Source organism: Rhinopithecus bieti, unplaced genomic scaffold (assembly GCF_001698545.2).
Source record: "Rhinopithecus bieti isolate Rb0 unplaced genomic scaffold, ASM169854v2 scaffold_26504, whole genome shotgun sequence".
Classification (NCBI taxonomy): domain Eukaryota; kingdom Metazoa; phylum Chordata; class Mammalia; order Primates; family Cercopithecidae; genus Rhinopithecus; species Rhinopithecus bieti.
Window position 1 is genome coordinate 282,518 of NW_016812891.1, and position 27,247 is coordinate 309,764.

At 40.5% G+C, this 27,247-nt stretch overlaps 1 protein-coding gene across 1 annotated transcript in view; it reads right to left on the reverse strand.

Annotated features, from left to right (window-relative positions):
* The window catches only part of REV3L (REV3 like, DNA directed polymerase zeta catalytic subunit), a 189,596-nt gene that overhangs the window by 7,098 nt on the left and 155,251 nt on the right, over positions 1-27,247 (reverse strand). The window contains 6 exon segments of the mRNA XM_017847095.1: positions 3,941-4,150; positions 6,451-6,697; positions 7,624-7,814; positions 9,902-10,039; positions 11,683-11,797; positions 20,051-20,160. Of these exon segments, the coding sequence (XP_017702584.1) occupies positions 3,941-4,150; positions 6,451-6,697; positions 7,624-7,814; positions 9,902-10,039; positions 11,683-11,797; positions 20,051-20,160 (1,011 nt within the window).

Here is a 27,247-nt window from a genome sequence, read left to right on the forward strand (position 1 = left end):
GGGGCTTTTTTTTCCTTTTTTTTTTTTTTTTTTTTTTTTTTGAGATGGAGTCTCACTCTGTTGCCCAGGCTGTAGTGCAGTGGCATGATCTCAGATCACTGCAACCTCTGCTTCCCAGGTTCAAGCGATTCTCCTGTCTCAGCCTCCTAAGTAGTAGCTGGGATTGTAGGTGCCTGCCACCATGCCTGGCTAATTTTTAATTTTTATTATTTTAATTTTATTATTTTTGAAATAGAGTCTTACTCTGTTGCCCAGGCTGGAGTGCAGTGGCACAATCTCGGCTCACTGTAACCTCTGCCTCCCTGGCTCAAGTGATTCTCCTACCTCAGCCTCCCAAGTAGCTGGGATTATAGGTGCCTGCCACCACGCCCTGTTAATTTTTGTATTTTCAGTAGAGATGGGGTTTTGCCATGTTGGCCATGCTAGTCTCAAACTCCTGACCTCAAGTGATCCTCCTGCCTCGGCCTCCCAAAGTGCTGGGATTTTAGGCATGAGCCACAATGCCCTGCCGAGGGTTTCTTTAAACTATGACTTTTTTTTTTTTTTTTGAGATGGAGACTTGCTCTGTCACCCAGGCTGGAGTTTGGTGGTGTGATCTTGGCTGGCTGCAGCCTCCACCTCCCGGGTTCAAGTGATTTTCCTGCCTCAGCCTCCTGAGTAGTTGGGAGTATAAGGCTCGTGCCACCATGCCTGGCTAATTTTTGTATTTTTTAGTAGAGTTGGGGTTTCTCCATGTTGGTCAAATGCCTCAAACTCCTGACCTCAGGTGATCTACCTGCCTTGGCCTCCTAAAGTGTGGGGATTACAGGCAAGAGCCATCGCGCCTGGCCAGATACGGCCTTTTTAAAAACATTCTAGAAATACTTAAGAAGTATATTTTTTGGTACTGGGTTACAGAGTTTGACATATAATCACAAGGTCTGACCTACAATGTTTAGAATTTCCATAATTTCACATTTCTGACCACTTGATTGGTCTTGGATTGAGAATGATGTAAAATCTCCTGTTTGGATGTGTTTCTAATTCTCATTACATCTCTAGTAATTTCTGCATCATTAAAAATTTCTACAAATTAGTGCATGGGAGACATTCATTTGAACATTCTTGAAAAACACCTCAAATTAAAATAGCTCTTGAAAGATGACAACCATCATTATTTATAAATAGCATCGCTTTTTTAAAATTTTATTTTTAGATCCTAGGGTACACATATAGGTTTGTTACATGGGTATACTGTATGATGCTGAGGCTTGAGCTTCTAATGATCCTGTTGCCCATGCGGTAAATGTAGTACCCGACAAGTGGTTTTTCAACTTTTCCTCTCCCCACCCCCCTTTTTGGAATCCCTAGTGTTTATCGTTCCCATTTTTATGTCCACGAGTACCCAATGTTTATTATATGTGAGAACTTATATGTGAGAACATGCAGTATTTGATTTTCTGTTTCTGAGTCAATTTGCTTCAGATAATGGCCTCAGCTGCATCCATGTTGCTGCAAAGGACATGACTTTTTTTTTTTTTGAGACAGTTTTGTTCTTGTTGCCCAGGCTGGAATGCAATGCTGCGATCTCAGCTCACTGCAACCTCTGCCTCCCGGGTTCAAGTGATTCTCCTGCCTCAGCCTCCTGAGTAGCTGGGATTACAGACATGTGCCACCATGCCTGGCTAATTGTGTCTTTTTAGTAGAGATGAGGTTTCTCCATATTTGTGAGGTTGGTCTCAAACTCCTGACCTCAAGTGATCTGCCTGCCTTGGCCTCCCAAAGTGCTGGGATTTACAGGCATGAGCCCACCACCACGCCTGGCTGATTTTGTTCTTTTTTTTTTTATGGCTGTGGCATCACTTTCTTTTAAACTGTATTTTTATAAGAAATAAGATGGCCGGGCATGGTGGTTCATGCCTGTAATCCCAGCCCTTGGGCGGCTGAAGCAGGAGGACTGCTTGAGTCCAAGAGTTTGAGACCAGCCTGGGCAACATAGTGAGACCCCATGTCTAAAAAAAAATTAAAAAAGTAGTCAAACATGGTGGGATATGCCTGTAGTCCCAGCTACTTGGGAGGCTGAACTGGGAGGATCATGTGAGCCCAGGAGGTTGAGGCTGCAGTGAGCTGTGATCATGCCATTGCACTTCAGTCTGGGTGACAAAGTGAGACTCTGCCTTAAAAAATAAAATAAAATAAAAATAAATAAATACAAAGAAAAAAGAATGAACACCTAATGTTGAAGAAGGATGGGCTCTGGGTAAATTGATGGCACCAAGTAGTGATGTGTTTGTCACTGAGTGCAGAAACAACATAAGAAAGTCTAGGAAAAAAAGGACCATTTAACAGCCTGACCTTAGCAGAGCTCTGGAAGTCCTGCTCTCACCTAGGCCTCATACTAGGATCTAACAAGGGAATTTTCTATGAGAGTTGGCTGCTGCCATCAGGACTGAAGTCTATAAAATAAGTAGAAGCTGGGAGCACCCAGTGACTTCAGTGGTTGTACTAACTAGAACCACAAAACTGGTACAAAATGGCTGAAAAGTTGGGTTGGTAATAGCTCCAGTGATATATTCCTTCTTTAATCATGCATTAAGTAGGAACTTGTTCATACACTCAATAAATATTTACAGACCAGCCCCATGGACTTGGCTATATGCTAGGCATAACTGACTTGACAGTGAAAGAACAGGGCCTCTGTCCTCACTGGCTCATTTGCTATTTAGTGAGGAAGACAGACGAACCCCAAATCACAGTAAAGCAGAGGAGATTATGGCAGGAGTCTGCTGCAGGGAAGGCTTCACCCAGTGTAGGGGTTTCAGCTAATTCCTCAGATGATGCAGGGTGGGGTGGGATGGGTGAAGTGTTCCTGGCAGAAGGAGCAGGGTGTTTAAAGGCCAGGAGGAGACAGCGAGGAGCATTCACAGACCTAAGAGAAGTTCAGTGTGGTATGGGTGGAGGTAGACAGAGTGTGACACAGAGAAGAGCAAGAAATGGTGACAGAGGGATAGCAGGTAGGGATAGAATGGAGATGACTTATCAGCCACAATAATGAGTAATGATTTTATTGGGGGGTGTGAGGTGGCCAATTTTTCTTTAGATTTAATTCAACTTACTTCGAGATGTTTGTTGTTTATTTCTGCTAGAATTCCCATACTTTAAAAATCATCCTTGCATTTTACGTCTATATCCCACCTCAGCCACTTATCAGCACTATAACATGCAAATCACTTAAACTCTTTGTGTCAGTTTACTCACCTGTAAGGGTGCCTAGAACAGTCTCTGGCACACAGTATGACTCAATCATGCCATTAATCATCTGTCTGGACTCACAGAATTGTAAACCTTCCAAGTTTACTAGCAAGCAATTCTCTAAGACAACTAGGTATTTTCCTTTAAAGAATGGTAAGCACTAATAGAGCAACTGAGAGTTTTCCTTCTTTTTAATACTGTACATTGAGTATCCCTTATTTGAAGTGCTTAAGACCAGAAGTGTCTCAGATTTCAAATTTTTTCAGGTTTTGGAATAAGTGCATTCATTATACTTACTGGTTGAGTATCATTAATCTGAAAATCTGAACTCTGAAATGCTCTGATGAGCATTCCCTTTGGGAGTCACATTGGTGCTCAAAAACTTTCAGATTTTGGAGCATTTTGAATTTTGATTTTTTTCAGTTAGTGATGCTCAACCTGTATTATAAAAGAAATTGGAAGGATGGCCATTCTTGTTGTAGCTATGAAGAAACACAATACACTATTCCACTGAAAAAAAGTTATAAAACAAATTAAACCATTATTAATAGTTTAATTATATTTTGAGATTTTACGAAGTTTATCATTTAGACTCTTCATTTCACTTTACATACCAGTTTCATATCTCATACTGTAATTCAAGAGTTGACTATATCTTCCTGTAAGATCAGACTGCTTGTGATTCCAGGCCTATGGAACAAAACTGTACCTTTACAAGTTGCTCCTGTTTACGTTCCAACTCCCGGATTTCTTGGTTGAGGATGACTGCAACATGCTGAGGTTGGCTCCGACATTTACTACAGATGCCATGCTGAGTTAGGTCATCACACACAGGACAGTGTAAGGTAGTAAAATATTGTGAAATAGTGCCTTTCCGCCCTTCAGGTTCACTTCGCGAGGAGTTGGTAGCTTTATGGATCTATAAAAACATCCATTCAGAAGTAAGTCTGAGTCAGTTTCACAGCAGAGCTGTTATTTTCATGCTAATTACAGGTTTACTCAGGCATTATTTCATTCATTCATTCATTCATTCATTCATTCATTCATTCACTTACTCATTGGACAAATGTTGAGTAGCTACTATGTGCCAGACACTGTTCCAGACACTGGAGCTACAGAAATGAATGAAGTCCTTGCTTTCATGGAACTTACATCTTATTATCAGATACATTTTTTTTAATTACTATAATTTAAGTTCTAGGGTACATGTGCATAACATGCAGGTTACATAGGTATACAAGTGCCATGCTGGTTTGCTGCACCCATCAACTCATTATTTACATTAGGTATTTCTCCTAATGCTATCCCTCCCCTAGTCTCCCACCCCTCGACAGGCCCTGGTGTGTGATGTTCCCCGCCCTGTGTCCAAGTGTTCTCGTTGTTCAATTCCCACCTATCAGTGAGAATAGGTGGTGTTTAGTTTTCTGTCCTTGTGATAGTTTGCTGAATGATGGTTTCCAGCTTCAACCATGTCCCTGCAAAGGACATGAACTCATCCTTTTTTACAGCTGCATAGGATTCCATGGTGTATATGTGCCACATTTTCTTAATCTAGTCTATCATTGATGGACATTTGGGTTGGTTCCAAGTCTTTGCTATTGTGAATAGTGGCGCAATAAATCACTTTGTAAGAAAGTTATTAGGTTAGCCTCTTACAAATGTCATTGGGTTAACATTCTTGCTGGTGATGAAATGAACATTAGTAATAAAGAATATGAATTTCCTGTGTTAGAGCCAGGATATGTGCTTAGAACACTTACAGTAACATACAGGTGGGCAAGATCATCTAATACAAAGCCTATTTTATAATAAAGTGTTGAATATCTCATGGGATTTATTGGATACTGTACTGAAAATGAAAAACAGAATGGTTGTATGGGTACTTGAACTATGGTTTCTACTGAATGCATATTATTTTTGCACCATCATAAAGTAGGAAAATCTTAAGTTGAACCATCATAAGTTGGAGAACAACTACAATGCTATTTTACCATTGCAGTAATTCTGGTTTCTTCAGGACTGTGTCTAGTGTGTCTAGATACTAAATCCTACACTTTTCTTAGACATTCATTTCGAAGGAATTTTTGCTGTCCATTTATTTTCCATTAACTGGTTTATTCTACGTTATTTTGTGGCTGTTCACCATTGAAACTGTGGGATTTATTTTAATATTTCTATAATTTGGACAACTTGACAGAAGCTAGGAATGTGTTTATAGAATACTTAAAAGTTTCTCTTTTAGGAAACCAGAAGAGCGTGGCATCTTTGCCAGTTTAGGATAGAGGATCTGCTTTGCTCTCATAGTGAAACAGGAAAGGTTCCCTTGTTCCCTTCGCAGGGTGTGCGACAGGGGGAATGGCTTGCTTTTTTAGTGTCCCACTGCTCAAACCTCTAGGGAAGCATACAGATGGGCAGGTTGTGGGGCTCTGGCCCCACGGCAGTGTCTAGGGGTGAACGTTTACAGCTGAAGCCCCAGTGGGTGTGTGTTACAGGGTACTCTTTTAGTTTGCTGTCTATAGGCGGCTTGTGTTAACCAGCTCAATCAGACCCTCTAGCTTGTCTCAAAGATGGAGGGCTTTCTGTATCCCGGGTTCTTGCCTTGGTGTACCAGAAGAATCTGATCACCCGTGGGCTTGGAGTACAATGTTTTATTGAGTGGAAGTAGCTCTCATGTGATGGTGGAATCAGAAGGGAGATGGTTTTCCCCTGGGGTTGGGCTGCTAGGTGACCCCGTCTCTTCTCCGACTGCCCTGGCCAAACTCCACCTCGTTCTGCCGGTCAATGGCCTGCCAGCATGCCAGTGCCTCTCAGTGTGCTGTTCTGCTGGCATGCTCCTCTTGACAACCAGCCACTTGGGTCTTCCACCGAAGTGTTCCTCACGACGTCCAGCCGCTTGTGTGTCTGCCCACTAGGGTCTTGGGTTTTTATTGGCCCAGGACTGGGGCGTGGCGGGCCAAGGTGGTCTTGGAAAATACAACATTTGGGCATGAAAGCAGGAGTGCCTATCCTCACCTAGGTCCGTGGGGGTGGAGCCCTGGCCAGGGACCCACCTTTCTCTACCCAGCACTTCGCTTCTCCCTATTCGTATCATTAAACGGGACCACACTCTTCCCTTCCCAGCACTCCCATATCAATAGCACAAAAAATCTTTAGTTCTACTGAAAATTTGGAGTGAAATCTCTCCATAGTTAGAGTACACATACTATTTGGTAAGCTTACCCTTGGTAATTCATGATACCAGCTGAAGACATCAATACCAATAAGTGAGAAGATTCTTGCTAAGGGTGGAAGGATTTGCTTGGTAATATAGTAAGTGGCATTCAGTCTCAGAGTTGGGTCCTGCAGGACTTCCACTGGGCGCCTTACAAGCTGGATAAGTGGTACTCCGGGGGTCCCATAAATGATGACGTATGGCACTCGCTCACCAACTTGAGGCTCAGAGCGCCGGTCATAAGCCAGCATTTTCCTATTCAAATTCAAAAAAAAAAAAAAAAAAACACCACACTCAAATACTGTCACGGAAGCCATCTGTCTCGCAAATTAAGTCAGAATTAAACAACAATAAAACAATGAAAAAGCTACAAAAGACACTTTCAAAACATAATTACTATTTGAGAATAATATACATTTTGCTTAGTTGACACCAATATAGATATGCTACAGGAGTTTAAAAATTACTCCATAAATCATTGTTACCTGGAAAATAATGAGTTGGCAGATATCAACTAGCTTAAGATGTACTTTAGGTGGGAGTGGTGGCTCATGCCTGTAATCCTAGCATTTTGGGAGGCCAAGGATCGCCTGAGCCCAGGAGTTTGAGACCAGCTTGGGCAACACAGTGAGATCCCCATCTCCACAAAAAAATTAGCCACCATAATGGTGCACACCTGTTATCCCAGCTACTTAGGAGGCCAACATGGGAGGATCGCTTGAGCCTGGGAGGTCAAGGCTGCAGTGAGCTGTGATTGCACCACTTCTTTCCAGCCTAGGTGACGGAGTGAGACCCTGCCTCCGGGGGCGGGAAAAAGATGTATTTTATCCCCTAAGAATAAGAACTATCATAAATCTACCATGAAAGATAAGAGAAAATTTATCCAGTTAATCTGATTCCAATATGATACCATCTAAATGCTTTGGCAGAACAATATTAAGGACTACCTAATCATTTTGATGTACGAAAAACAAATGAATCAAGCACTGTGTCACAATTTCTTTGCATAAGTTTCTGAAGGAAAGCCCAAAAGAGGATTTCCTCTTCACACCTTACAAAGTATGAGGGAGTATTCACTAACCTTCAGTGAGGCTTCATGTGCGCAGGTAAAGAAACAATTGTACTCTAGACCTGTGCAGAATCCCAGGACTATCCTGGCAAGGTACTGAGGGTATCATTACCTCGTAAGTTCAAGGGCTGGCACACAAGCTCCTGGTTTATAAGAAAAACTTCCTCTGTATTCCTTGGCAAAGATAAAGTCTTGTATGTTGGCCTTTCCTTCCAGAAGCTTCATACATTGTCGCTGAACATACTGTTTAATTAGACTTATATCTCTTGTTTCAAATAGCAGCTTTAGAGAACGCTCAAGTATCTTAAAACAAAACAGATATGCAAGTAAAGATAAAATATCTCCTAGTATGTTTCACCATTGTTATTATACTTTCAATTATGTAACTACTGGGTAACTTGCTAACCTCCCTAAATAATCTCTTACTTACAATGATAGAATAATAAAATTATTAAAATTCAAAGTTATTTGAGACTTTATAGAGCTTGCTATTTCTAAAAACAGAATATCATGTAGTTTGAGGAAAATCACGTAGAATGACATGCAGATAAACATTTGCTATGTGATAAGCAACATAAAACATGCAATTTTTTTTAATAGTCAAAGCACTCTAGGTACAAGAAACCAGACACGAGCTCACATATTGGTTTTTTATTTACCAGTATAGAAAGGGTCCTGATTAAGTCACAGGCAGCACAGAGAAGTTTAAAGATTACCAGGCAGTCAAATCCAAATCAGCCTTTTTGACTTTTTATGGTGTTGATAAATAACTGTGACAGAATTTTCTGTGTTGGAAATTTCTACTAGGAAATAACCAACATGCAGTGGATTTATGTAAGCAGATTAATTTTTTTTTCCCCCCGAGATGGAGTCTTGCTTTGTCACTCAGGCTGAAGTGCAATGGCATGATCTCAGCTCACTGCAACCTCTGCCTCTCGGGTTCAAGCAATTCTCCTGCCTCAGCCTCCTGAGTAGCTGGGACTACAGGTGCATGCCACCACACCCGGCTACTTTTTTGTTTTAGTAGAGATGGGGTTTCACAGTGTTAGCCAGGATGGTCTCGATCTCCTGACCTCGTGATCCGCCCGCCTCGGCCTCCCAAAGTGCTGGGATTATAGGCCAAGTAGATTAAATTTAAGTTAGTTCTAGGTGAAAGCTCTGTGTCTTATTCTGAATACTGGAACCAATGGATATTTATACAATAATCTTGTTAATTTAGCTTGGGTGCAATTCTGCCTACAGAGAAAGAAGGTACTGGATTATATCTCTTCCAGAAATAGTGCTGAAAAAAATCCCAAATTCACATATTATATATATGACATAATACATTGATAATATTCAATCCATTATGCTTTTAATGCTCTCACAAAATAGTATATAGAGTGCTATTCCCATTTATACCATTTATTTTTGTTTTGCTACAGGAGTCTAGGCCCAAGTAAAGAAAAAGTCAAACTACCATGGTTATTATGGTTGAGAAATTTGAGTAATTTATAGCTAATTGTTTGGAAATCTTCCTAATTTGCATTTGATAATCCAAATAAGTGAAAGTTCAGTTAATCTGGAATGGCTTATGTTACTTATGCAATCTCTCTGTTTCTCTTTTTTTTTATTTTGATGGAGTCTCACTCTGTTGTCCAGGCTGGAGTGCAGTGTTGTGATCTTGGCTCTCTGCAGCCTCTGCCTCCCAGGTTCAAGTAATTCTCACGCCTCGGCCTCCCGAGTAGCTAGGATTATAGGCATGTGCCACCACACCTGGGTAATTTTTGTATTTTTAGTACAGATGGGGTTTCACTATGTTTGCCAGGCTGATCTCGAACTCCCGACCTCAAGTGATCTGCCTGCCTTGGCCTCCCAAAGTGCTGGGATTACAGGTGTGGGCCACCACACCGGGTCTGTTTCTCTTGTTTATCCTGCTCTGCTTTTGGGAGTTGTTACAATATGACATATATGATCTCCAGGCAATAGGCAGGAAACTCTCATGTACTGCTTTTTAGTAATTTTGATAAAACATAAGGTATGGGGGGAAGTCAGAAACTTAAGTACTAAAATCAAATAAATTGTTTTTATTATAAATAAAATTCTATCTACTCAGGAGGCTGAGGCAGAAAGATTGCTTGAACCCAGGAGGTCAAGGCTGTAGGCAGCCAGGATTGGACTACTGTACTCCAGCCTGGGTGACAAAGTGAGACCGTGTCTCAAACAAACAAAACCAAAACAAAATATTACAAATAAAATTCTCAAAATTAATGCAGTTTCTTCTATACTTATATATAATTATACAGGCTATAGTTCCTTCACCTAGATGTATGTTTCAGGATAGTTACATTTGCACCAGATACTTTAGCCGCTTCTTTCTCACAGATGATGACAAGACAGATAAACCTTACCTTAGAAACAGCAGGGCAGGAATCTCTTCTGACTGTTTCTATTCCTTTTGCATCAAATACTGGGTCCTTCTGATCCAGTGTTTCATACATGTAACCCACATACCTCTTTTTTGTTTGTAAAACACAGGGCAAATATACCTGTGGTAAAATTAATAAAATGCCTCTTAATAACCATTTTTCCCCCACCAAGAATATTTTATTTTTATGTCTCTGTGCTTTCTTTAGTCAAATATCCATTATTAAAAAAATTCTAAATATGACTTAGGGCCCAACAAATTCATGATATAAGACGTGGGAGCAAAATGAATTGTCTTTAAGTTGTTACCACTTGCTCACTCCTTTTCTTGCACTACCAATTTTGTTCTTTTGCACTACCAGTTTTGTTTATTTGCTAAATAAAGTATAAACACTTTAGCTTGGCATTCAAGACAGTCTATAGTCTGGTCTCAACTTTATTTTTCCAGATCTCCTGCTACCCTGTATGTCCATACTGTGCTTTTCCAATTCCATACATGCCATTTTCTTCTGTTCAGAATGATTGCAGCCCCATGTCTGCCAACTGAAATTCTAACCATTTTTCAAGACATAACCATTTTTCAAGACACATTTCATCGTTACTTCCTATATGGAGTCTCTCTTTCCAGCCCAGGAGGACACAATTCCTCCTTTCCTTTGTGCTCTCACAGTGTTTAAGCAGACGAAGGTAAGTGAAAAAGAATTGAAAGTCCTTGTGGTAAACTTTGTTTTGCAAAGAAAGAATTTATCTTCCATCCTATGTGGTCTTGTTCCATTGTGACTTTGTCACTCTTCCTATTAATAGTGGGGTCTATGTTCACTCCCTTTAAATCCAGAGAGGTGTGTGACACTGTGACTTTGAGCCTGGGTCATAAAAAACAAAGCAGCTTTTGTCTGTTTCTCTTTGGGATGTTCACACCTAGAACCCAACCCTCATGTTGTGAGGGAAAACAAGCAGCCCCGGTGAGAGGCCACTGGTAGGTGTTCTGGCTGATGTCCCAACTAGCAGCCAGCATCAATCACCAGACATGATTGGTAAGCAAGCTTCAGATGGTTTCAGCCTTTTGCTGTTGGTTGGGTTACCCCTAACCCCTAACAGTCTTCTCAGCTGAGGAACTAGACATTGTGCAGCAGGGAAAAGCCATTCCAGTTGCACCCTGTCTGAATTCCTGAGCCATAAAATCTGTGAGCAGAATGAAATGTTTGCTGTTTTACACCATTAAGTTTGGGGTGATCTGTTACACAATAATAGTTACTGGAACAAAGTTTTCATTTCCTTACATATATACATTACTAAACAAATTTTGGGAAAATTATACAAAAGAGAAAATACTTAAAATGTAATTTTTTTTTTTTTTTTAAGACAGGGTCTTACTTTGTTCCCCAGGCTGGAGTGCACTGGTCAATCACAGTTCACTGTAACCTTGAACACCTGGGCTCCAGTGATCCTCCCACTTCAGCCTCTGGAATAGCTGGGACTACAGGTGTGTGCCACTACGCCTGGTTAACTTTTTAATTTTTGTAGAGATGGGGTCTGGCTATGTTGTCCAGGCTGGTGTCAAACTCCTAGTCTCAAGCAACCCTCCTGCTTTGGCCTCCCAAGGCCACAGCAGGATTACAGACATGAGCCACTACATCTGGCCCAAATTTAACACTTTAATAGACCTATATACTGTCAGTGATCCTGAAAATGTACTGAACAAATCAGAGGTCTCTAGAACACATGTGAGTTTTATATGTGGTTACTAATATTACATTCCTCTTACCTTTTCAAACTTCAATTTCACTGGTTTAGGATTGGTAGCAGTTACAGCTTCAGCAATTTCCTGACCAATCTTAAAAGACTGCTCCTTAGTGGCTCCTTTCAGTAGCACAAACATACTAAGGGGATTAAAAATAAGGTAATGAGGAAGTCATTACAACAAAAATTTTATCAAGAGTAACTCTCCTGGCTATGACTCTGTCTAATGCCAAAGAAAACTCCCTTTCTCCTATTTACTCTTTCTTAAGATGCTTCCTATGTAAGCTTTCCTGTTTTATTACTTTCCATGTGTACTCATATCTTGTTACAAATCTTTTAAGACATCCAATATTTCTAACTTAGCTACACACAGAGCAGCTCAGATATCCCAGTAGTCAAGAAAGTCCTGGATCATCCCTGGACATTTAAGGCTTTGTGTGGTACACAAGGGGTCACTAACCCCGAGGCGGCAGACTGATACCAGTCAGTCTGTGATCAGTGGCAGATGAGACAGATCAGTGGCAGCATCAGATTCTCATAGGAGCATGAACCCTATTGTGAACTGCGCACAAGTGAAGAATCTAGGTTGTGTGCACCTTATGAGAATCTAATGCCTGATGATCTGAGGTGGAATAGTTTCATCCCCAAACCACCCAGTCTGCGGAAAAATTGTCTTCCATGAAACCGATCCCTGGTGCTCAAAAGGTTGGGGACCACTGTGGTCCAGGCACAGTGGCTCACGCTTGTAATCCCAGCACTTTGGGAGGCCAAGGCAGTGGATCATCTGAGGTCAGGCGTTTGAGACCAACCTGACCAACATAGTGAAACCCCATCTCTACTAAAATATAAAAATTAGCCAGGCATGGTGGCATATGCCTATAATCCCAGCAATTTGGGAGGCTGAGGCAGGAGAATCGCTTGAGTCTGGGAGGCAGAGGTTGCAGTGAACTGAGATTACACTACTGCACTGCAGCCTGGGACTCCATCTCAAAAAAAAAAAAAAAAAAGGTTGGGGACTACTGTGGTACATAGCTAAGTACATCACAAAATAAGAGACTGTGTGATTGTAAGAAAATAGAAGATGTACTTGTGATATGGGAGAAGTTTCCTTAAGGCCAGAACCACTCAACTTAAAAAAGACAGACATTGGGCCGGGCGCGGTGGCTCATGCCTGTTATCCCAGCACTTTGGGAGGCCGAGGCGGGCAGATCACGAGGTCAGGAGATCGAGACCATCATCCTGGCTAACACAGTGAAACCCCGTCTCTACAAAAAAAAAAAAAAAAAAAAAAAAAAAAAAAAAGAATTAACTAGGCATGGGGGCGGGCACCTGTAGTTCCAGCTACTCCAGAGGCTGTAGGCAGGAGAATGGCAATGAACCTGGGAGGCGGAACTGGCTTGCGAGTGAGCTGAGATTGGCCACCACTGCACTCTAGCCTGGGTGAGAGCAAGACTCGAGTCTCAAAAAAAAAAAATAAAAAAAAAAAAGGACAGACATTGGCTGGGCGCTGTGGCTCACACCTGTAATCCCAGCACTTTGGGAGGCTGAGGCGGGTGGATCACCTGAGGTCAGGATTTTGAGACTAGCCTGGCCAACATGGTGAAACCCCATCTCCACTAAAAAAATACAAAAATTAGCCGACGTGGTGGTGAGACAGAGTGAGACTCTGTCTCAAAAAACAAAACAAAACAAAACAAAACAAAAAAACAACAAAAAAGACATATATTCTGTAATGTATGTTAACTGAAAAACAGTTAAAAAACATAAAAAGACACAAGGAAGAAAATCAACATCTGTAATCATGTCGTACAGAAAAAAGACATTATAAACACGTTGTGTATATCTGTAAATCTTTTCATTTGCTATAATGGATATTATTTGGTAATGAATAATATTGTATTATATGAATAAAAAATACCAATACAAAATATACTCAAAATACCAATACTAAATATACTCAAAAATAACTGACAAAATGCATATTTTTTTCTATTTCAGTATATACTACAATCTGACCACCAACAGAAGTAATGATTAATATTTAAGTAAAATAGACTATAAAATTCATTTTCACTTATAGTTCCAGTGAAAAGACATTAAATAGTGGAAATGGATGATATCTTGAAACATGACTTTAAGTATTCCTGTTTCTAGCCATATAAACCAATCTCATATTTCTGAAGTGTTTTATACTGGATTTTAAGTCCCATTTTGGATGGTTTCTTTGGAAAAAGTTCCTGCTAATATCGGAGACAGTACTTGCCTGAGAGCCTATATGAAAAATTAGGCCGGGCGCGGTGGCTCAAGCCTGTAATCCCAGCACTTTGGGAGGCCGAGACGGGCGGATCACGAGGTCAGGAGATCGAGACCATCCTGGCTAACACGGTGAAACCCCGTCTCTACTAACAATACAAAAAACTAGCCGGGCGAGGTGGTGGGCGCCTGTAGTCCCAGCTACTTGGGAGGCTGAGGCAGGAGAATGGCGGGAACCCGGGAGGCGGAGCTTGCAGTGAGCTGAGATCGGGCCACTGCACTCCAGCCTGGGCCACAGAGCGAAACTCCGTCTCAAAAAAAAAAAAAAAAAAAAAGAAAATTAAAAGAAAGGAAAAAAGTAGTTTATTCAACTCTACTAAGCCTTTAAAATAAATATTGTCTCAATCTGAATTAATTTTAATATTCACTAAGGTAGAACAAAAATGCCTTAATTAGACCTTCAATCTAGGCTATACTTTGAACCATCTGAAGGTTTTTGTAGTTTCTTTATAGGCCATCTGATGCTCATTTATACCAATACTACCTGATTTTAATTTTTTTTTTAAGAGGTAGGGTCTCACTCTATTACTGAGGCTGAAGTGCAGTGGCACAGTCATTGGTTACTGCAGCCTCGACCTCCCTGTACTCCTTCGCAATAATTTTTCAGTCTATTCCTGGCCCCAGGTTCCATACATAAGACTTGCTTTCTGTTACTATAGGTTTTTTCCAAGAATTTTATATAAATGGGCTGGGTGTAGTAGCTTTTGCCTGTAATCCCAGCAACTCCAGAGGCTGAAGTGGAAGGACTGCTTGAGGCCAGGAGTTTGAGATGGGCCTGGGCAATAGTGAGACCCTGTTTGTAAGTAAATAAACAAAAATTTTATATAAATGAAAGTATATAGTATGTACTCTTTTACATCTGTCTTCTTTCACTCGGCATATTTTGAGATTCATCCATGGTGTCAGAATAACAGCAACTGGTTTGTTTCCATTGTTGAGTAGTATTCCACTGTATGGATATACCACAATTTGCTTATCCAATCACTCACTGATAGACATTTAGATATTTTGCAGTTTTGGACTATTACGAACAAAGCTCCAATGAAGAACTGTATACAAGTTCTCATGTGGACATAGGTTTTCCTTTCACTTTTTCAAGACGGAGTCTCGCTCTGTCATCCAGACTGGAGTGCAGTGGCGCGATCTCGGCTCACTGAAAGCTCCACCTCCCAGGTTCATGCCATTCTCCTGCCTCAGCCTCCTGAGTAGCTGGGACTACAGCGGCCCACCACCACGCCAGGCTAATTTTTTGTATTTTTAGTAGAGACAGGGTTTCACCGTGTTAGCCGGGATGGTCTTGATCTCCTGACCTCACGATCCACCTGTCTTGGCCTCCCAAAGTGCTGGGATTACAGGTGTGAGCCACCACGCCCGGCCAGGTTTTCTTTTTTCTAAGATAAGCATAAAGGAGTGGAATCGCTGGGTCATATGCTAAGGGTATGTTGAACTTCATGTGCAACTGCCAAACTGTTTTTATGTAAGATTATTATTCTTAAAATGTTCAGATGCAATGATGAGTGCAACATTTTTTTTTTTCTCTTGTTGCCCAGGCTGGAGTGCAATAGTGTGATCTCAGCTCACTGCAACCTCCGCCTCCCAAGTTCAAGCTATTCTCCTGCCTCAGCTCCCTGAGTAGCTGGGATTACAGGCATGCGCCACCACACCCGGCTAACTTTGTATTTTCAGTAGAGACAGGGTTTCTCCTTGTTGGTCAGGCTGGTCTTGAACTCCCGACCTCAGGTTATCTGCCCAAAGTGCTGGGATTACAGGCATGAGCCACTGTGCCCGGCCATATGTAACATTTAAAATCAGTGGACATACACATATTTCTATACAGTTTTATAATAGGCAAAACTAAGCTATGGTAATAAAAATCAGGTAAGTGGTTTTCTAGGGCATGGAGTGAGGGTAAGGGATACACTGTAAAGGGAGAATGAGAAAACTTTTTACGGTGATAAAAAGTGTTCTATATCTTGACTGGCATGGTAGCTGGTAACTTGGGCCTATACATTCTTATATTTTATTACATATTATACATGTTAAAAATTATAATTCCATAAAAATGATAAAGGTATATATACTTCACATCTTAAAAGTTATTATTGGCCAGGTGCGGTGGCTCATGCCTGTAATCCCAGCACTTTGGGAGGCCGAGGTGGGTGGATCACGACCAGTTCAAGATCAGACCAGATCAAGAGTTCAAGACCAGTCTGGCCAACACGGTGAAACCCCATCTCTACTAAAAATGCAAAACTTAGCTGGGTATGGTGGCGCATGCTTGTAGTCCCAGTTATTTGGGAGGATGAGGCAAGAGAATTACTTGAACCCGGGAGGTGGAGGTTGCAGTGAGCCAAGATTGTGCCACTGTGCTCCAGCTTGGGCAACAGAGACAAAAAAAAAAAAGTTATTACTATAGGGTCTATATTTGAGACTTTACCCAGTAATGTGAGTTTGTTTGAATCCATCTAAGCTGTTTCGGCCAGTTTGATTTGGAGCTAAGCTTCAAGAAGGCTGCACAGAATAAACAGAAATTTTTTGTCATGTGACAGAATGGAAGTGACTAGCCTACAATAAGAAACACTGTTTTAAAATGAGTTTCTACTCCTGTAATCCCAGCACTTTGGGAGGCTGAGGCGGGCAGATCACAAGGTCAGGAGATTGAGACCATCCTGGCTAACACGGTGAAACCCCGTCTCTACTAAATACACAAAAAATTAGCTGGGGATGGTGGCGGCCACCTGTAGTCCCAGCTACTTGGGAGGCTGAGGTAGGAGAACGGCATGAACCCCGGAGGTGGAGCTTGCAGTGAGCCAAGATCGCGCCACTGCACTCCAGCCTGGGGGCAGAGCGAGACTCCGTCTCAAAAAAATGAAGAGAGCAATCACTCCTCCGGTGATCCACTTGTCTCGGCCTCCCAAAGTGCAGGGATTACAGGTGTGAGCCACCGCCCCGGCCTTTTTCTACTAGGTTGCCAGGGGCTGGGAAAGGTACTGTGTATGTGTGGGGAAGTGCGGATGGTTAATGGGTACAAAAATATAGTTAGAATAAGACCTAGTATTTGATAGCACAACAGAGCGATTACAGTCAACAATAATTTATTGTACATTTAAGAATAACTGAAAGTATAATTGGAATGTCATCATAATTGGAAGGTCATTTGCCTTCATCTATCAGATTTCCTTCATTTTGATGAAGAGGCAACTAAGCCTCAGAGAGGCAAAATGACTTATTAATGGCTATGCCATCATCTAGGAGTATAATTAGAAAAAGAATCCAGATCTCCTCACTCTCAGTTGGGAACTTTTTTTTTCTGAGTTGGAGTTTCGCTCTTGTTGCCCAGGCTGGAGTGCAGTGGTACAATTTTGGCTCACTACAACCTCCACTTCCCACGTTCAAACAATTCTCCTGCCTCAGCCTCCTGAGTAGCTAGGATTATAGGCATGTGCCACCACACTCAGCTAATTTTTTTAATTTTTAGTAGAGAGAGGGTTTCATCACGTTGGCCAGGCTGATCTTGAACTCCTGACCTCAGGTGATCCACCTGTCTCAGACTCCCAAAGTGCAGGGATTACAGGTGTGTGCCACCACGCCGGCCATTTTTTATTTTTTTTCTTTTGAGACACAGTTTCACTCTTGCTGCCCAGGCTGGAGTGCAATGGTGCAATCTTGGCTCACTGCAACTTCTGCCTCCCAGGTTCTAGCAATTCTCCTGCCTCAGCCTCCCGAGTTACTGGGATTATAGGCATGCACCACCACACCCAGCTAATTTTGTATTTTTAGTAGAGATGGGGTTTCTCCATATGGTCAGGCTGGTCTCAAACTCCTGACCTCAGGTGATCTGCCTGCCTCAGCCTCCCAAAGTGCTGGGATTATAGGCGTGAGCGACTGCGCCCAGCCAGGAACTCTTTTGCACTCCACCAAATATTACCTATTATCCCAAGAGCAGTGTTTCTCAACCTTTCATCATTGTCCTTCCAAGGCAAAAAAAAAAAGTAAATTTAAATTATATTTAACAAGAGAAAGTAATTACTAAGGAGTAAAATATTGTTGGCCCACTGTGGGGCCAAAAACTACGGTACTCTTTTTTTGTCCCCCTTCAAGAACTTACTTGTATTCTGCCAGGGTGACACTGTTGTGAACTGCCCTCATACAGACGTCACTAAACATTTGGGTTTCTTGGTTTTGAGACAGGGTCTCATTCTGTCACCCAGGCTGGAGTGCAGTGGCATGATCATGGTTGACTACAGCCTTGAACTCCCGGGTTCAAGTGATCTTCCCACCTCACAGCCTCCCAAGTAGCTAGGAGTACAGGTGCACACCACCATGTCTGGCTGATTTTTAAATTTTTTGTAGAGACAGGGTTGCACTTTGTTGCCCAAGCTGGTCTTGAACTTCTGGGCTCAAGCAATCCACCTGCCTTGGCCTCCCAAAGTGCCAGAATTTCAAGTATGAGCCAGCATGCCTGGCCAATGTTTGTTGAATGTATCAGGTAGTGAATGGTGATCAAAAGTTTTAATGACATTGCAAGTAAATTTCCTTTGACTGGAATCATACAATAACTATAAAATCTGATGTAGAGAGAAAGCATCAGTTAGGAATCAAAACACTGAATATCAATTTATGGCTCTTTAATGACTACTTGCAAGATCTTAAATTTCTTATCTTAGGGAAAGTTGTTCTTAATAAGCATCATTTGAGGCACATTCTAAGATCTCCCAATAGTATGAAAACTGCTGGCCTAAATAATATCAAAATCCCTTCCGGCTCTGACATTCTGTTAGTCTGTTATTTTTTGTAGCTTGACTTCTTATAGATCTTAAAGGGTAAATAATGTAACTACAATCAGAATCATGCTGACTTCTGAATGTTGTCAACAACATGGATAGCCCCTGAATTAAAATCAGTAAGTTAAAGGATTAACATTTTTGCCTAAATATTTTTTAAGTTCTGCTAACAAATGCAGAGCTTATTTTATTAACTCTTATTTTGCTAGAATACCCAGCAGAAGTAGTTTCACAGAACAGTAAAATAACGAAAGCCAAACTAAGAAGTGGCTTTCTATGAGGAACAGGAGAGAATATGGGTAATTAGGGCCTGGATAATTTGAAACTATCCCCACCTGCTGGTAATGAAACAGCTGCTCTATAAGGCAAAGTCTCATTCAGCATTAATATGATTATGCTGTCTGTATGAACATTTTAAAGAACTGGATAAGATTAAATGCTTTTCAAAGATTACTTATAAGCTATTTAATGATTAGAAGCATTATCTCCTATTGGACTGTAAAGAGATCAGAGGTCTTGAGGCAAGTGCTCTTAGCATGTTCACACTGTGACTCTAAGTCCCCAATAGGGAAAAAATTTCACTGTAAGAAATTTGCATAGAGCCTACATTTTAGAAGAATTTCAATAAGCCATGCAAAAAAGATGTTACATAAATAACTGAAACCTGAAAAATATCACAGCAAACAAGGAAGCATGCAAGCTGGTGTTAATAACTTACATTCTTAATAATGTGCCTTCAAATGCAGGCACATTATTTGTCAATCCATAAATAATGGGCTTGAGTAAGTCTGTGGACCCTCTGGAGTCAAATGGAAAACTGTATTTGCCTATATGCACTTCTCTTAGAAGGTCAACATATTCTGGGGCCGAGTGGTAAGTTAACCACTCACAGTTCTGGCAATTATCCTTCAAAAACAGTTTAATTATTTTAAGATATACACTTAAATTCAGACAGTTGCAGCTGTATTAGAGGAATTATTCACATTAAAAGTAGTTTCTTTAAATAAACTAGACTCCTGTGTACACAGTTAGTTCACAGATCACTATCTACTTGGCTAAGAGCTACTTGGAGGGAAGCCATAGGAATCTTCACAGTTTGTGGCTCAGGACACAAACTGTCTCTTATGATCATATCTGGTAAATCAGGATCTGTGTTAACTCTGATCACGAGATCGTAAGGACTGGAAAGGACTCAGAATTCTATTTTTAGAAAGGATTCCCGTAAGCCATTTTAAACACTGAAATGAAGATATGGAGAGATGCAAAAAGACAACTAGAAAACCAAAAACCCATTACCTGTCAGTATCGCCATATACAACCCTAGCCCCCCATTTCTTGGTATCATTCACCAGTTTAATAGCTCGTTCCAAGGTCTCTCTGGCTTTGTGAACAATACTATCGCCAACCTGTTGGTACAAACACATTAGAAATAATTTCTTAACATAGCTCAGTGTAAGTCAACAAACTTTAACACATAATACACTTAATTACTAAATATTCCCAGAAACGAAACAAGGAGAAAAGAACGTAAAAAAGAAATTAGTGCATCATTGTTTCTACAAGTACTCAAGAAGAAACTGAGGTGAAGAATTTGAAAGGACCAATCGATACGCAGACTTGTCTTTGAGTGTAACAGTAAGTGGACTGCACTTGTTACAAGGTACACAGCTACACTGGATTCTTGGAAGAATAATCCTTGTTTATTCAAGTTCTCTTTTTTTTTCTTTCTGAGGAGTCTCACTCTGTCACCCAGGCTGGAGTGTAGTGGCGTGATCTCGGCTCAGTGCAACCTCTGCCTCTTGGGTTCAAGCGATTCTCCTGCCTCAGCCTTCTGAGTAGCTAGGACTACAGGCACACGCCACCATGCCCAGTTAATTTTTCTATTTTTTTTTAGTAGAGACGGGGTTTCACCATATTGGCCAGGCTAGTCTCGAACTATTGACCTCGTGATCCGCCCACCTCGGCCTCCCAAAGTACTGGGATTACAGGTGTGAGCCACCGTACCCGAACTATTCAAGAACTTTCTTATGTGCCCTTACAACTCATTAGGCAGAAAAGCATTCTTTGCGGGTGCATGAGTATACGTACATGTATCTCTCAAAATTTTTCTGTTGAAGTGTTGATGATAATGTTTCTCAATATCATTAAAGTTAATGCTGAACTTCAATCTTGTGACTAGTTATACAAGGAAAAATGTATCTAATCATATGATGGGAAATACATTAAAAGTGTTCAATAAATTAAATAGGTAGATATATATCTAGGAAGGTTTTTTCATTTGTGACTAGTGAATTTTAACAGTGACCATGGCATGAATTTACGAAACAAAAAGATGCTGGGCCTTGACAAATATGAGAAGCATGCTAATGAGATTTACAGTTAAATAAATTAAAGAGACTATGTAACAATGCTGTTTTATTTATTAAACTCATTGAAGCTAAGAGTGCGAAAAGTTGCCATTCAACATAAAACATAAACGGAGCATTCCCTTTGCAATTTTAAAATGCAAACTGCACATTGTTTTTGTGTGTGTGTGTGTGTGTGTGTTAAGAAGCAAACAATAGCAATAATGATCCTTCTCCCTTTACTGTAAAATTTGAATTACTAAATGTAGGATTGAATAGTATTTAAAAGGCTGTTTAAAGTTGCATTACAAAGGACATATTAGGTATATGAACAAAGGAATAAATAATAAAACTGGTAGTAGAAACGAGTTGGGATTTATTTATTTATTCTGATTTATTTATTTATTTTGAAACAGAGTCTTGTTCTGTCGCCCAGGCTGGAGTGCAGTGGTGTGATCTTGGCTCACTGCAACCTCTGCCTCCTGGGTTCAAGCAATTCTCATGTCTCAGTCTCCCGAGTAGCTGGGATTATAGGCGTGTGCCACCATGCCCTGCTATTTTCATATTTTAGTAGATGGGGTTTTGCCATGATGGCCAGGCTGGTCTTGAACTCCTGGCCTCAAATGATCTACCCGCCTCAGCCTCCCAAAGTGTTGGAATTACAGGTGTGAGCCACCACGCCTGGCCTTGGGTTTTAAATTAACATTATGAATTCTGCTGAGACCTCTAGTACATTAGAAAATCTTGAGAATGTAAACTATAACTTAATACATTACAAAAATCATGTTATCTAATGGAAACTCAAATTGAATAAAACTCAAATTGAATAAAATGTTCTGTTACCTGCTGCCACTTTCAAACAAGGTCAACTTTTATTTTATTTTATTTTATTTTATTTATTTATTTATTTATTTATTTATTTGAGACGGAGTCTTGCTCTGTCGCTCAGGCTGGAGTGCAGTGGCACGATCTGGGCTCACTGCAAGCTCCGCCTCCTGGGTTCACACCATTCTCCTGCCTCAGCCTCCCGAGTAGCTGGGACTACAGGTGCCTGCCACCACGCCTGGCTAATTTTTTTGCATTTTAGTAGAGTCAGGGTTTCACTGTGTTAGTCAGGATGGTCTCGATCTCCTGACCTCGTGATCCGCCCGCCTTGGCCTCCCAAAGTGCTGGAATTACAGGCCACTGTGCCCGGACAAGGTCAACTTTTAAATATGTGAGGACAAAGAGCTGCATGAGCAAGCCATCTTAGTGTCAAAGTCAAATACACTTCTGAGATATATACTTACAAGTAAGTATATACTTGTACATACACATAGCGGTCTTAAATGTCTGCCTAATGCTCTTACTCTGACCCATTAAAGTTATACCCAAAAGAGTCAGAACTCTGCAGTTACCCCTGAAGACCATGTAGTAAGAATTCAGCAGCACTAGAGTGAGGGGGAGGTAGAAGAGGGAAGGAGAAGTAATTGAATTAACAGATTCTGCTACTTTATGGCAAGGTTCCTAACCTGAAAAGCATTACTTCATTAAAGGGCTAAGAGAGGATTTAAAGGAGGAAAAGAAATGGTTTCACAATTTAGGCCATGACTGGGGATGCTCAAAAGTTAATAAAAACACATTTTTTTAAGTAAAATTAATTTTCTGAAAAGACATAAAAGGGAGAAATAAAGCTCAATTTTAAAAGGCACAAATATACCTTTATTATAAATATGAATGACCAATAGTTTAGTAGAAAACTGTCAACATACAAAAATTTTAATTTATGAAGTCTAACTAAGACAGAGGCATTAACCTCCACTATTAGCTACTTTATTCTCCATATTCTCTTCATAGGAATTTTTGCTGACAAAGTCTGTCTTTCTCTATGATAGTACTGAGACAGAGACATTAACCTCCAACTATTAGCTACATTTATTTATTCTCTATATTCTCCTTATATGCTTACAAAGTCTTATTTTGCTCTATGACAGTCCAGATCTGCATTTTTTTGATTATGTGTTCTCTGAAGGAAAGCAGAAGACCACAGACAGTAATCCATTCGCCTCCCGCTTTTAAAAGGTTTTAATTATTCTGGATAACTTGTATATATACGTGTATGTTGTACATATGATGTACACAGGCAGACAATGTGTAATGATCAAATCAGGGTAACTGGGATATCCATCACCTCAAGCATTTATCATTTATTTGTATTAGACATTTCAATTCCATTCTTTTAGTTATTTAAAAATATACAATAAGTTGCAGTTCACTATAGTTACTCTACTGTGCTACCAAATACTAGATTTTATTCATTCTAATTGTATTTTTGTCCTCATTAATCATTTCCACTTTATCTCCCTCCTTCCCCACCTCACAGCCTCTGGCAACCATCATTCTACTCTCTATCTCCATGAGTTCATTTATTTTTTCTAGTTTCCACATGAGTGAGAACATGTGATATTTGTCTTTCTCTGTCTAGCTTATTTCACTTAGCATAATGTCCTTCAGTTCCATCCATGTTTTGCAAATGACAGGATTTTATTCTTTTTTAGGGCTGATTATTGGACAAATGGGATCACATAAAGCTAAAAACCTTCTGCACAGTAAAGGAAATAATCAACAAAGTGAAGAGACAACCCACAGAATGGGAGAAAATATCTGCAAACCACCCATCTGACGTGGGATTAATAACCAGAATACATAAGGAACTTAAACAACTCAGTAGGGAAAAAAAAAAAAATTTGATTAAAAATGCACAAAAGGTCTGAACAGACATTTCTCAAAAGATGACAAATGACTAATATTACTAATCAGAGAAATTCAAATCAAAATTATAATGAGATGTCTTCTCACTCCAGCTAAAATGGCTTTTATCCAAAAAACAGGCAATAATGAATGCCGGCAAGGATGTGGAGAAAGGGGAACCCACTGTTAGTGGGAATGTAAATTAGTAGAGTCACTATGTAGAACAATATGGAGGTGCCGCAAAAATCTAAAAATACAACTACTATATGATCCAGATATCCCACTGCTGGGTATATATCCAAAAAAAGAAAAAGAAAAAAAGGGCCGGGCGCAGTGGCTCAAGCCTGTAATCCCAGCACTTTGGGAGGCCGAGACAGGCGGATCACGAGGTCAGGAGATCGAGACCATCCTGGCTAACACAGTGAAACCCTGTCTCTACTAAAAAATACAAAAAACTAGCCGGGTGTGGTGGCGGGCGCCTGTAGTCCCAGCTACTCGGGAGGCTGAGGCAGGAGAATGGCGTAAACCTGGGAGGCGGAGCTTGCAGTGAGCTGAGATCCGGCCACTGCACTCCAGCCTAGGGGACAGAACGAGACTCCGTCTCAAAAAAAAAAAAAAAAAAAAAAGGAAATTGGGACATTGAATAGATATCTGCACTCTCATATTTACTGCAGAACTATTCACAATAGCAGTCAAGATATGGAAGCAACCTAAGTGTCCATCAACGGGTGAATGGATAAAGGAAATGCCATATTATGTGTACAATAGAATATCATATAGCCATAAAAAAGAATGAAGCCATCTGCCCTTTAAAAAAAAAAGTGGCTGATACCTTCCATTGTTACTTGATTGGTGCTAACTTTTCACTTATTCATGAGAGGCTCTTTCTGTGATTTTAGCTGCTTTTTCCACTCATGATTTCACCTAGAAGTTAACACTGTACTGTTGTGAAGTTAGCATATGATGAGGGGCCAAATGCATGCTTGCAATCACTAACCTGAGAATAGCTGAGAAGACCAGGGTCAAGGAAGCAGGTATTGCTTGGCAGTCTGAGTTCACCATGCAAAGCAGGAACGTAGTCCCTGGTGAAACCCTATTCCTAAACTTCCACTGCTGGTTCAAAAATCCTCCCAAATTCTGGTTATTCTAGAGTTACAGTATTTACATATTTTTAAAATAGTATTTCTGCATTGTTTTATTACTAAAATACATTAATAAACACTTTTAAAACTGAGAGGCAGGGAAGAAATTAGGGAAATGTGAAAATGGCCCCTAAGAAAGGATTTGGGACAAGCATGGTGGCTCACACCTGTAATCCCCACCAAGGCAGGAGAATCACTTGAGCCCAGGAGTTCAAGACCAGCCTGGGCAGCATGGCAAAACCCCATCGCTACAAAAAATAGAAAACTTAGCTGGGCATAGAGGTAAGCACCTGCAGTGCAGTCCTAGTTACTTGGATTGCTTGAGCCTGGGAGGTCGAGGCTGCAGTGAGCCGTGGTTAAGACACTGTACTCTAGCCTGGGTGACAAAGCAAGACCCTGTTTCAAAAAAAAAAAAAAAAAGATATCTTTTGGTTTTCCATTAGTAATATCATTTCCATTTTTTTTTTTCTGCTAGATCGTGTCGATCAGTGCTTTTCAAATGTATTAATATGAACCCTCAGGACTGACAAAGTATTTTTTATCTCACCTAAAAGTATACAAATATAAACCTAGATACAAACTTTTATTGCTTACAGCCTTTACAGTGCAACCATAAAAAAATTTATCCAGCACAAAATCATATTACTGTACCAAAATATTCAAGTTAACAATATTAAGTTTTCACTATAGATGGTATTTTGCTGCTTTCAATGTGAATATGCCACTCCTGCCTTGCTCATGTTTTTGGAGTTCATTTTGCCTACTGTGAGCTGTATGAAGACTTTATGCTTTCCTTGTTTTTCTCTTACTGAACTAATGCAAATATGATACACCACAATGTCCTCTGGCCTTCATTTGGCATGAAAAGATCACAGTATAACAAGCTATTCTGTTCTTTTCTCACTCAGTAGTATATTATTATATTACCCTGTCACACTATATTGTATTTGTATCAAATAAACACCTTAACTTAGTAAATATGAAATTAACTCTTATTCTATGAAAAATGTCTTTCAACTGTCACTCATCACTGCAAAAAAGGTTCTGCTTTATATCTACTGGTATACTAGTAAATATGGAATGATTGTTGTTTATTCTGACTTAAAAATTTTTTTTAGTTTTTAATTTTATGTATTAATAGAGGCAAGAGCTCACTATGTTGCTTAGGCTAGTCTTGAACTCCTGGGCTCAAGCAATCCTCCCACCTCAGCCTCCTGAGTTGTTGGGATCACGAGTGTGAGCCGCCACACCTGGCTAATTGTGACATTTGGACAAGCCAATATAACTATAATCAGATCTCTTGTCAATACATAAAATGAATTATGCACTACCAAAGTTGTTGTAAAAACTGCTACAAAGATGGCACTGAAATTTCATGCTAATAGAAAGTTAAAGTATAGTTATGAAGATCATGCAGAAATATGTGTATGCTAATTTCTAAAATGATCATTGGAATAAAGACACCGAGATATAGAGAAAAGTCACAGATCCCCAAGAATATATATATATTTTGAGGCTTGGTATGAGAAAAACTGATCCTATGTCATAGAAATGAAATGGTTTATTAAAGTTTTAAAACAAAATGAAATGCTTGAATGAACAGGCATTCATTTAATGCTGCTTTAGTCTCTCTCTTTTTTTTGAGACAGGGTCTTGTTCTGTCACCCAGGCTGGAATGCAGTGGTGCAATTATGGCTCACTGCAACCTTGACTTCCAGGGCTCTAGTGATCCTCCCATCTTAGCCTCCCAAGTAACTGGAACCACAGACACATAACACTATGCCTGGCTAATTTTTGCATTTTTGGTTAGAGATAGGGTTTCACCATGTTGCCCAGGCTGGTCTCAAACTCCTGAGCTCAATCTACGTGCCTTGGCCTCCCAAAGTGTTGCGGTTACAGGTGTGAGCCACTTTTTTGAGACCAAGTCTTGTTCTGTCACCCAGGCTGGAGTGCGATCTTGGCTCACTGCAACCTCTGCCTCCTGGGTTCAAGTGATTATCCTGCCTCAGCCTCTTGAATAACTGGGATTACAGGTGTCCACAACCACACCCAGCTAATTTTTGTGTTTTTAGTAGAGATGGGGTTTCACCATGTTGGCCACACTGGTCGCGACTCCTGACCCCATGTGATCCACCCGCCTCGGCCTCCCAAAGTGTTGGGATTACATGTGTGAGCCACCATGCCTGGCCTTTTTTTTTTTTCTTTTAAAAGAGATGAGGTCTCACTGTGTTGTCCAGGCAGGATTCAACTCTGGGCTGAAGCCCCCCCCCCCCCCC